The sequence below is a fragment of the Lichenostomus cassidix genome, chromosome 21 (assembly GCF_008360975.1).
Source record: "Lichenostomus cassidix isolate B80296 chromosome 21, HeHo_3.0, whole genome shotgun sequence".
In the NCBI taxonomy this organism is placed as follows: Eukaryota; Metazoa; Chordata; class Aves; order Passeriformes; family Meliphagidae; genus Lichenostomus; species Lichenostomus cassidix.
The window spans coordinates 2,526,337-2,537,808 of NC_139501.1; the positions used below are offsets into that span (position 1 = coordinate 2,526,337).

The 11,472-nt window shown below is 49.7% G+C and overlaps 1 protein-coding gene across 3 annotated transcripts in view; it reads left to right on the forward strand.

Annotated features, from left to right (window-relative positions):
• SKI (SKI proto-oncogene) overlaps positions 1-11,472 on the forward strand; it is a 100,167-nt gene that overhangs the window by 83,933 nt on the left and 4,762 nt on the right. For 2 of the 3 annotated variants that reach the window (XM_085080142.1, XM_085080143.1), the window contains 5 exons: positions 4,813-4,938; positions 5,419-5,534; positions 6,597-6,880; positions 7,273-7,574; positions 9,321-9,551. In XM_085080142.1, coding sequence (XP_084936268.1) covers positions 4,813-4,938; positions 5,419-5,534; positions 6,597-6,880; positions 7,273-7,574; positions 9,321-9,551 — 1,059 coding nt within the window. The remainder of the gene's footprint in view (positions 1-4,812; positions 4,939-5,418; positions 5,535-6,596; positions 6,881-7,272; positions 7,575-9,320; positions 9,552-11,472) is intronic. The other variant, XM_085080144.1, reaches the window with a different exon arrangement.

The window sequence follows — 11,472 nt, forward strand, 5'->3', positions numbered from 1 at the left end:
ACCCTTTAGAAATGGGTCAGTGGTGTTACCCACTGTGTGTCTGCTGCCCAGCTGGCTGTGCCTGGCCTGTGGTCACACACTGAGCCAGGAAAGCCACCCAGAGCAGACCCTGGAAGTTCTGTCTCTCAGTTCCACTTGTATTTCTCAAAGTGCCCTTCGTGGAGCAGGAACAGGGCTGAGATACTAATTCCTCATCAACCTCAATGCTTTCTGCAGATATTTTCTGGAGACTCCCCTGGGGCTCCTCAGCCTTTTGGGGTACCATCAAACACAGACACTGGGAGCTCCTTTGCTCCCTGTTGGCTCTTTGCTCTGTGCTGTGGTTTTCTCCCGTGGTGTCTGGCATGTCTGAGCCCCAGCAGAGCCTCCCCGGGTTTCTCTGGGTTTGCATCAGCCCAGCTCTGGTGGTTGGTGCCCTGCTGAGAACAGAGCTGAGTTTTTGCACCCAGACAGGATCCGATGGGACAGGAAGCTCCACCCGTTCTGTTCTCAGGGTGTAACTGAGCTCCCCGGGTGAGAATGAGCAGCAGCCTGAGCACAGTGAGAGGACACTGTAGATTTACAGCCAGTTTTTATTGTCTCTGCTTATCCTTGCTTTTCCAGCTGCGGGTTTTCCAGTGGAGTAGTTTCTGATTTACACCTGCCTTAAGAATACAGAATGGAATTCTTCAGCCTCACAGTATTTTCCCAATTAATTTTGCAAGAGGTTGGAATACAGATGTCTCTGTGTTGAGATACCTCAGTAGTTCTGGGGACATTAAATCTTTAATTTTTAAAGATGCCACACGATGTGCTGGGATTCCTGGGGTCCACAGTTCCCATCCCTCTTCTAAAGGAGGAAGTGCAGGAGTGCAATCACACCTGGCCTGGGAAAGGTGACCAGCACAGATAAACATGTGCCACTGCCCTGTTTTACCAGATCTGTGTCTTCAATCAGGTTTTGGGATTTATTGCTGAACTCAGACCTGGTCACAGGGAGATTCAGCAGAGGGTAGTTTAGGATTTGAAGCATGGCTGATTTTTGAAGGTACATTTCTAAGCTAAGAACTCCACAGGTGTGGAGGCCTCCTAAATATTTTCCACTTGATGTTTTCATTCTGAACAAGGCAGAAGCAGCCCAGTTTTCAGTACCTCATGTTGAAGGTTTGACTGCAGTGGAGCAAAGGATGAGGGGAGAGCAAAAGCCTTTGCTCATTCCAGGTGCATGGCTTTGGGATGCAGCAAGGAAAAGAAAGTGGATCATTCAGGAAATATATCTTGGTTGATACTCAGGCACCAAAAATCCTAGCTGTGAGCACTCCCACATCTTAAAATGTAAGAAATTTTTTCTGAGCTCATTTTCCATTGCAGTTGTAGCAAAAAGTGTCGTTGAGGTGCCTGACCTGAAACTGCTGGTTCTGCTCCTGGTACCGAGCTCAGGGGGAGGTTTGTCTTCCTGAGAAGGAGATGGTCAAAAATTCTTTCCACTGGTCTCATGGTTTGTTACTGTAATACTTAATTGAAGTAGAAAATTTGATCTGACATGTCAAATGTGGCCCTGGCTGGCTGCAGGCCAAGCTGAGCTGCCTAATTTCGGTTTGCCTTAAAATGGCTGGCAAAGTTCACAGGCCCAAATTTCCCTTTGGAATGTACCTCTGAAATCTTTTTTTAGTGACTTTATAAACCTTGGTGTATCTATTTTCCCCTAATATTTGCTTGCTGCAGAAACCAACAGTCCCAAAGCTTAAGCAAATGTTTCACATAAGCATTTCTGGGCCCACTTTGTATCCTGAAGTTTCTTCCATCTGTGGATTGGAGAAAATTTCTGTTAAAAAGTGGTTGTGCCCAGCACAAAGCCCATTTGACAACAGATTATTAAATTGCCTCCAATGGAAATAAAAATGAATAGGAAGTAAGGAAATACTTATTTCAGTCTTCTCGAGTTTTTGTTCGAGAGTTTAATAAATCATTTCTGAAGACGGCAAAAAAGTTACATTGGATTTTCAGTATTTCTTTTGCAACTTGATATGTTTCATTATTTGGCAAAGAGGAAAAAATTAAATCAAATCATCCACATTTGAAGCAGTACCAAGATTTGCTGGCTGCTGTGGCTGGGCTGGAAGTGCCGAGTGGGGTATCTTGCTGCCTGGAATCTGTCCTGGAGTGGGATGTAATGGCTGAGTCACATGGAGAGAAAATTTGCTGTTCAGTGTCTGTCTTGTTCCACAGCTGAGTCTCTTCCTGTAGTAGAAACTACTGGAATTGTTGATTTTTTTTTTTTTACGTTGTTAACGTGAAACCTAAAAATCCAGGGTGGGTTTTTTAAGGCATCTACCAAGAGGCAATTCCTGCCTCAACCATCAGATGATCCATGTAAACCAAGTGGGACATGGATGGAGAGATTGGAGGAGTCACCACAGCAAAACCATGTTTGCAGCAGCCTTTTCTTGAGTCCATGAAGTGCTCCATGTGAGGCAGCTCTGGGTGGTCAGGAATGTCCAGCAGTGGGAGATAAATTCAGGTTAGGAAAACCTGCAGGTTAGGTTCTGCTCAGCACCTCCTTCTCTGTCCCCTTTCCATCTCTCTGGGGGAACAGCCCTGTTTCCCCTCCTTTGCTGCTTGTTTCCAGCTCAGTGAGCTCCTGGACACTGAGGGGAAGCAGCAGTCCCCAGGTTTTGTGCTCAGACCCTCCTGCTCCTTGGGGTCAGCCTTGACTTGAACATGAAGGAATGGGGACAGTGGGAAAGCTGGAGATGATTCCTTTAAAAATGCAAACTAGACCTTTCTGTTGATCCATTCCCCACCCCAGCCTTTCCAGGGCTGACTGTGTGTGTTTGGGGTGTCAGCAGAGCTGGTCCTGCTCGGTGCCATTCCCAGGGTCTGTCCCGTTCCTGCCTGGACAGAATGTTCAGGATGGATGGACGATGGGGGGAGGGATTGGTTCCATGCTGAGTCTTGCCACCTGTTGCCTTTTCCATTCCAAGCCCCCCTTCCTCCCCACCCTGCAGCCCGAGCTCCCCTCCCCACACAGCTCCCCATCCCCAGTGGATAGGGCTGGGATCAGGAGTCACTTGCCAAATACCTTTCTAATGCTGTCACTAATTCTGCACAGGCAGCATCTCCGAGAGCAAAAACAAATCTTTTCCAGTGCATTGTCCTGTGTTTTCTGCAGAAGGGGCTCAGGAATGCCTTTTCCTAGTTGGGTCTGAGGGGAGGGCCTGTGCCATGGCTGGGCAGCAGGCAGCCCTGGGGAAGCCTGAACTGTGCCCAAAGAATCTGCTGCAAATCCCATGGAGCTGGAATTTGGCACTGGCAAGGGCTAATTTTGTCCTGGGGGTTGCACACACACACACACTCACCCTCCCATGTCATCCTCCTTCATCTGCTACGTATGGAAAGCTGCCCCGAGCTCGGGAGTGCCAGGGAATGTTGTGCTGAGCCCTCCAGGCTTGGCTTGGTGACGTTGCTGGGCACTCTGGGCTGGCCAGGGCAGGGAGAGGGTGCTGCCAGCTGGGCTGGCATGGGTTGGGTAATCATCTGTCCTGCTCCCACCGGAGCAGCAGGCTCTGCTCGGACGTGAGGCTGTAATTTCCTCCTAATCAAGGTGCTAAAGGGGTGTAGTTAGAGAGCTCTTGGGTAGGGAGGCTGGAGAAGGGCATTTGGACAATTCCACAGGTGCTTTTCGGGTGAATCATTTAAATCACAGTGCTCAGGGTTCAGTAATCACCTGGAGAAGAAGCCTCTGAGTTCCCAGCTGAAGATGCCTTGAGGGGACTGATTTTCAGAACACAGGACATTGGCAAATAAGATCCTTTCTGTCACTGGGAAGGACACCTGGGCTGGAGCATTTGAGGCTCCCAGGATGTTGCCATCCCTGTGTTCTCCAGACACACCTGGATCAACACTTGTTTGCCCACAAAAATCACAGACAGGTGTGAGGATGAAACAAATGCATGCAAATATGAGCAATTATTAATTACTGCAGTGTGGTTCTGCCACCTTTCTGGGAGCCAGGCAGAGTGGGAACGTGGAAAGGTGCAGAATTCGGAACTGCAAAAAGACAGAAAAAGGAATAGAAACGGGGGTGGGATGTTTCTTTTATTATTTCTGGTCGTGATGCAGCACAAGGTCCAGAACCTTCTCCCTCCCTGCTGTTAGAGGTGTTTGTACTGGCAGGGCTTCAAGCTGGTATCCCCAGTGCACCAGTTAAACCAGTAGTTACCAATTTTTTTGCAAGCCACGCTGGGACTATAGGAATTTTATTCCTTCACAGTGTTGAAGGAAAGGGATTTTGCTTGCCAAAGGGCTTTCTTATGCTTGAGGATGATTTATGGGCCAAGCTGAGCCACTTGTGGAAAAGGCAAAGCAGCTCTTGGCAGCACCCCCAGAATCCACTGCAGCTGTGGGGTAGTGAAGTCATCGGCATAACAACCACTGCAAACAGAATAACAAAGTCTGTTCTGTTCTCGTTTAAAATAATCTTTCCAGTTCAGCAACCACATTAAACTTACCTTTCTGCATACAAAAATCATAAAAGGCCAATGGTTCTGTGCAGCTTGGAATGAGTGTCTCACTTTGATCACTGCCCATCTCCCTGCGCCATCCGCACTTGACCCCAGTGTGTCCCGTGAAGGAATGAAGTTGTTATGTCATAGGCTCTGTCTGCCCCTTGTTTGCACTCCTTTGTTTGGCCTTACATTTGAAAAAGCAGAATAACACCCAGAGTTTCTTCCTTTTAAATATGAAATTTGCTTTTGCCTTATAATTTGTTTCTAAGCTGATGGCAGAATGAGGAATTCTAATGTTGATTTTTCCTGCCTGTCTTTGTTTCAGGTCTCTTCAGATCCTCCTGCTTCCAAAAAGCCCAAAATAGATGACTCTGCTTCCCAATCTCCAGCTTCTAATGAGAAGGAAAAACAGTCCAGTTGGTTGCGGTCCTTATCCAGTTCATCTAATAAGGTGATTGTTGAATATTTTGTAATCAGGAGAGATCAAATTGGCACAAAGCATCACTCCACTGAAACCAGAGGAGAAAGTGAGGGAAAGAACATGCCCAGGGTTTCTAAATCAGGAACATTTCTATCCTTTTCCCAGTCAGCATTGAGCTCCACAGTTCCCTCCTAGTCCTTGCCACCCCCCAGTGCTCGTTGACCTGGATTGTGACAGGGAAATAAGGAATTCCCTCGTGCCTTTGAGGTACAGGAATCCTGCAAGGCTCAGGAATTGTGATCCCTACAAACTACACAGAACTTGTTGGCCAACAAAACCCATGAGTGCAGTTCCCTTCTGCCAGTGGAACTCCTGAGCGAGGAGGTCGTGGCCAGTGGGGAGCAGTTGTGGGGATAACTGAGGGTGTCCTGGGAAGCACCAGGTCCCCTCCACGGTGATTGATGGTTTCAGAGGTTGTTGGGAGTCACTGATTTCCTGTCCTGTCCCCAGAGCATCGGCTGTGTCCATCCCCGGCAGCGCCTGTCCGCATTCCGGCCCTGGTCCCCCGCCGTGTCAGCCAGCGAGAAGGAGCTCTCCAGCCACCTGCCCGCCCTGATCCGGGACAGGTAAGGACACAGGGACAGGGACAGGGGATTGGGGATGCCAGGTGGCTCTGGGTTTGTCCCCTGCTCAGTCAGAGTGTTCACAGCTGCAGGGGTTTAATTTGCAGAAAGGAAACACCAGCAAGCGCTGATGGTTTGTGCATTCAGGAGGGTTATAGGTGACACCTGCCATGAAAGTGTCAGGTGGAGGCTGCTGGGGAGGTGTGGTCACTAGGGGGTACAGACATGGAAATTGGTGGGCTTTGCTGTTGAAGGGAAGATGTCCTGGGGCAGTGGTCAGGGAGCATGCAGCCATTGCCAGGCCCTGTCCGTGGTACCTGCTCAGTGTTCCCAGCATAGCTCCATCCTCTCCCTCCACACAGTGCCAGGGAGGCTGAAGGACAGCTCAGGCTTCCCCAAGCCCTCCCTGTGCCCCTGGCCCTGGGGGTCCTGGCAGAGAGAGCCATGGAAGGCTCTTCAGCCTGTCAGCCCCATCCAGACAGCGAGGCCACGCTCTGCTCTTGGACAGGAACATCACAGAATGAGTCACCACAGCAGGTGGGACTGTGGTGTCACACTGAGAACAGAAAGTGTCGGGGCAGTTGGACATCCCTGTGCCAGACTGGAACTGTTCAGTCTGAAAAACCTCCGAGCCAGGTTTCTGCCTGGGGGTGATGATTCCTTTGGAAAGTTTGACTTAAGTGACCAGGTGTTTTTAAGGAATATTATGGAGAACATATTTTGCTGCCCTTATGAACAAGTTTCTTAGAAGCTATGTGGGTTGATTAAAAAAAAAAAAAAAAGAAAATAGAAGGAGAAAAGCCTACCAGCATATCCCTCTTTTTAAACTAGGTAGGGAGAGAAGTAGTGTAAGAATGTGGGATCCCTTCTCCGGCGCATTTGTCATCCCCAGATATAAGGAGGGCAAAACACAAGTACCCAGCAGGTTCTCAGCTGGTGTAGATCAGTGGGATTCATTGCCATTCCCAAGGGTGTTTGCAGCCCCAGTGTAACGCTGGATTGGGAAGCTCTCCACAGCCAGGAATTGTGACCATTCTGTCCTTCCTTTTGCCTCCCCCTCCAAAGCAGCTTTTACTCCTACAAGAGCTTCGAGAGCGCCGTGGCTCCCAACGTGGCTCTGGCCCCTCCAGCCCAGCAGAAGATCGTGAGCAACCCTCCCTGTGCCACCGTGGTGTCCCGGAGCAGCGAGTCCCTGGGCTCTGCCCAGCCCAGGAAGAGGAAACATGGCACGGAGCACACGGCTGTCCCCGAGGCTGCAGCCACCGCGGCCACCACGGCCACCACAGCCACTGCCCCCGAGGAGGACAAGGAGTCGGAAGCAGAGATTGAAGTAGAAACCAGGGAAGAATGTAAGTGATGCTTGTGGCTGCCTTGTTTTTGGTTGGTTTGTGCTGGGTTTTCTGCAGGAGTTCTTCTGCAGCTTCTGTGGGGTGTAATTGGAATCCTGGAAGTCCAGTGCCTCAATGGTACCTTTGTGACATGAGTTGTATGGTCACAACTTAAACAAATTGCAAGTCAGTCCTTTAGTTCAAGGTTGCATTTTCATTGTATTTCAAGTATCAAAGTATAAAATGAGTAGGTTTTTTATTTTCCTTTTTTTAATCATCTCTGTACAAAAGGGCCTCAGCACATTTTGAGCTATATACCATACATATAAAAAAACCATATATGTGTTGTGTATAATATATGCATTAATTTTTTACATTTTCCAATTAATTTTCAATGTTTCTTTCTTTTCCAGTCACCTCCTCCTTATCCTCGCTCTCCTCGCCATCCTTCACCTCCTCCAGCTCTGCCAAGGACATGAGCTCCCCTGGCATGCAGCCCCCAGCCCCTGTCAACAGCTCCTACGAGGTGGCTGCACACCCTGACCCCCACAGCAGTGGGCTGGAGGCTGAGCTGGAGCACCTCAGGCAGGCCCTGGACAGTGGCCTGGACACAAAAGAAGCCAAAGAGAAGTTCCTGCACGAGGTGGTGAAGATGAGGGTGAAGCAGGAGGAGAAGCTGAACGCAGCCCTGCAGGCCAAGCGCAGCCTGCACCAGGTAAGGCTGCCCTGTCCTGCCAGGTACAGCCCAGCAGGGAGCTCTGAAAAGAAATTGCCTCGTTTTTCCCAAATAGCAACAGCCTTTGCTGGGGCTCTGTTTGTAAATTCAGCTGGGAAACCAAAGCACAGGAATCAGTCCTACGTTTTTAAGCTTGCCACCTGTTTTTCCTTGGGTTATAAATCCATGGTTACCAAAATCAACATCTTTTCATTACTGAAAAAATCTTCTAGTCCAGCAGAGTTTATTTTGTTTTCATTTCACTGAACAGGAAACATTTCTGGAGGCTTTAGCTGGAGTTTTAAGAGCTTTGTGAGGGAGGGTGTTCCTGGGACACGGCCACAGCTGAAGTAAGGGCTTTGTCAGGCATTGAAATGGCCTGACTGGCCCCACGGCTGGGCTGCAGGCAGGGAAGCAGCTCCTTATTTCTGGAAATCCTGGATCCATCACTTGTGTGCAGATCATGACTGAGCACAGTGATAGCTGAACTGCCTTTTATGTTTTATTTTATGTATTTAAAGTGAGTATTTATTAGTAGTACCTAAGGAAGGAATTGCATGAAGCAGTTGAGTGTTCAATCAAGCCTTGTGTCAGGGACAGAGGGACTCTGGTGTCCAACCATTGTTTTCCATTTGGGTAGGTGTGGATTCCCAGTTCCACACACAGAAGGCCCATGTGTGTGTGTGTATGTATTTTCAGGGGCTCTCTGTGTGTTTCCAGAGGCTCTGTGTACTTCCAGGGGCTCTGTGTGTATTTCCAGAGGCATGGCCAAGCTAACAATGGCCTGGCTGGGAAGTGAGATTGTCAAAGCAGTGAATTTCCCATGACCCTGCAGTGTTACTTCACAGCAACCAGGGCTGGAGGGTTTGACTCGGACAGGGAGGAAATGCTGCTTCTGGGGGAAAAAATAGATCTTTAGTTTCTAATTTAACCATTTAGGAAACAGACCTTTAGTGAGGTGTCATCTCTGCTTGCTGTGAACATGTATTTGAACAGCTTAGGAGTTTTTCCTTTGTACCTTGAGGTTCCTTACCATTATCACTTCAATTATGGCTCCCTCATGGATCTGAGATTCCAAGGCAGCAGCTCCCAGCCTGGACAGGGGGAGTGGCAGTTCCCAGAGCAAAGTGTGGTTTCCATTCAGCTTCAGGTTTTACCCTAGAGTTTTCCAGCTGTTGTGGCACAGCAGTCCATGGGCTGGTAGTCAGGAGTCCTGGGGCTCACCCCAGTCACCTGCAGCACCCCAGAACTGGAAAAGACACTGTGTGTGTTCTGTCCTTGCCTGAAGTGGATTTTTTGGGGGGCTTGATAAAATGGAACGTATTTTTGATATCCTGTCAAGCTTTGCTGTACACAAAGGACACTCAGGAGCTGCACTTTCCATGTTGTGCATCTTCAGAGCCTTCAGCTCCAGCCCAGGCACTGCAGTCGGGTGGTTTGGAACGTGGAGCTGGTGCTGGAGCTCTCTCCAACTGCAGTTCATCTTTATTCAGGCCCAGATGGTCGCAGCTATTCTGCTTGACAAAGCAAAATGGGGCTGTAGTGCCGAGCTTTTTGTTATCCAGGGCTTCAGGGTAGCTGGAGTGCAGGAACTCCACAGGATTTAAAGGAGAAGGGCTTGTACAAAGTTCAGAGCGGGGTTTAGCCATGGTCACAGCCAGCAGGAGGTGGGAATGTGGTTTGGATCACTTCCCTTGCACTGCTGTGGGCTCTGCTCCTCACTCCTCACCTGCTTGTGTGTCCCAGGAGCTGGAGTTCCTGAGAGTGGCCAAGAAGGAGAAGCTGAGGGAAGCGACAGAGGCCAAGCGCAACCTGCGGAAGGAGATCGAGCGTCTGCGAGCGGAGAACGAGAAGAAGATGAAGGAAGCCAACGAGTCCAGGATCAGGCTGAAGAGGGAGCTGGAGCAGGCCAGGCAGATCCGTGTGTGTGACAAGGGCTGCGAGGCTGGCAGGCTCCGGGCCAAGTACTCAGCACAGGTGAGAGCCAGCAGGGCTGCAGCAGCACCTCAGCTCCCTCCTCTGCCTCAGCATTCCCTGCCAGGCACTGCTCCAGCCCTGCTCCCGAGCTGGAAGCCTGGTTGGGAAAGGCACCAGCAGAGAGCAGGGGCCAGCCAGGACTCCAGGAAATGGGGCCTGAATTTAAACTCACTCCATGCACCTGCCACAGAGGTGTGCAGGGCCTCCCGTGGTGAAGGGAGCCCTCAGACATAGCCCTCAAAAGCTCCTGGTTAACATACTTAATAAGTGTGTATTTATATATACTTCAAATGCTTCACATAGTTTAACACAGCTCCTGTCAAAGGGAACTCTGGCAGTGCTGGAGCACCTTGTGAGGCACAGGTGCTCCTGGAGGTGTTGCCATGCCTGAAGTGGGAGCTGCAGGTCCTCGGCGTGGTGGCTTTAAGGGAGGAGGGGAAGAGGAGAAGCAAAGCTCACAATCACCAGGGCTCTGATAAGGGAAGGGGAGTGGCTGCTTGCGCTGGCTGAGACACGTCTGGCCAGGAGCAGGAAATGATGTGGGGCTTCCTCTCAGCATCACAGGATGTCTCACTGATAAGGGCTGATAAGGGCTGTCCAGACTAAACAGAGCTGCCCTGGGGCTGCTGCTGCGCTGGGCGTTCCCTGCAGGGCCCTGGGGAGCAGCAGCAGAGCAGGTGGACATGGCCTGGCCTGGCCTGGGGGGCTCAGGTGTGTCCTGGGTGGGGCTGCAGCACTCTGGCACTGGGGATTTGCAGTCTCCTGCTGCATTCCCTCCTTGGGAAGAAATAGATGAGGTTTCCTGGGCTTAAAGGCTAAAAATCACCTCAAAAAGAACTCAAGTATCCGATTATTCCTCCTTCTTGAGGTCAGGCCTGGCAGTGTCCCCTGCAGCAGCTCCCTGTCACTGCCACCCTGAGGCCCCCCAGAGCTGTCCCTGGGCAGCTCTTGTCTCAGGGTTGGCTCAGCTGGTAACACAAAACTCCTGTGAGTAACTCACTCCTAAGGCTGAATTTTATAAGATGTCATTATAACTTAAATTTTTAAGTAGTGAGAAATTTGAAAAAAAGGCTTTATTGTCCTTATAGCCACAGCTTGGGGTGCAACAGGAAGTTGGGCACATATTATTTTTGAGGAAACCACAGTTCTCTAGACCAGCTCAGTCTGACAGAAACAGCAGCAGGCCAGGATGGGAGAAGACAACACAGGGTGGAAATATCTAAGCTTCAAATATTAGATGCTTCATACCCATTGAGTAGCTGTGGTTTATGCCTTCTTTTTTCTTACCTTTTGATACTGAAATCCAACCATGGATGGGGGGAGGTTCACCTGCCTTTTAGCACTAAACATTGGAGGTTTCCTTTCCTTGCTAAATGGCAATCTTTGCTTTTTCAAAGGGTACTCTTTCTGTGATATTTTCACCCTCCAGTCCTGGGGGTTTTCTCTGCCTTTGCTGTCAGAAAGTACCAAACAGGAAGATCAGGGAGGCCAAGGGCAGCTGCAGGTGCTGCTGTGAGCAAAGAGGGAACACTGCAGGGTTTTCATCTCTAGCTGGGGCAGGCTTGGCCATTTCTGGTCACTTTATTAAGAATCATTGTAAAATAGCTGAAAGCAAATCCCCCTGTGCCAACACCTGGGGTTTGCTTTGCTGAGCTGTATTACTGCAGTGATGCTTTAAGAAATGACCAGAGTTCTGTGGGACAATGGAATTCTTAAACTATTTCTTAACTCTTCTGGTTTTCACCTTCCTTTCTGGAGCTGGAGTCACCGGGAATATTTAGGTTTCAAACAGGGAATTCCTTCCTGGCCTCAATCTTGATAATCCAATGCCCAGAGTACACATTTTATTGCTCTTCTGACCCCTGTCAAGGTCAGTGGGGAGGCCCAGGCTGTGCCCTACCTGTGTGTTCTGTCCCCACAG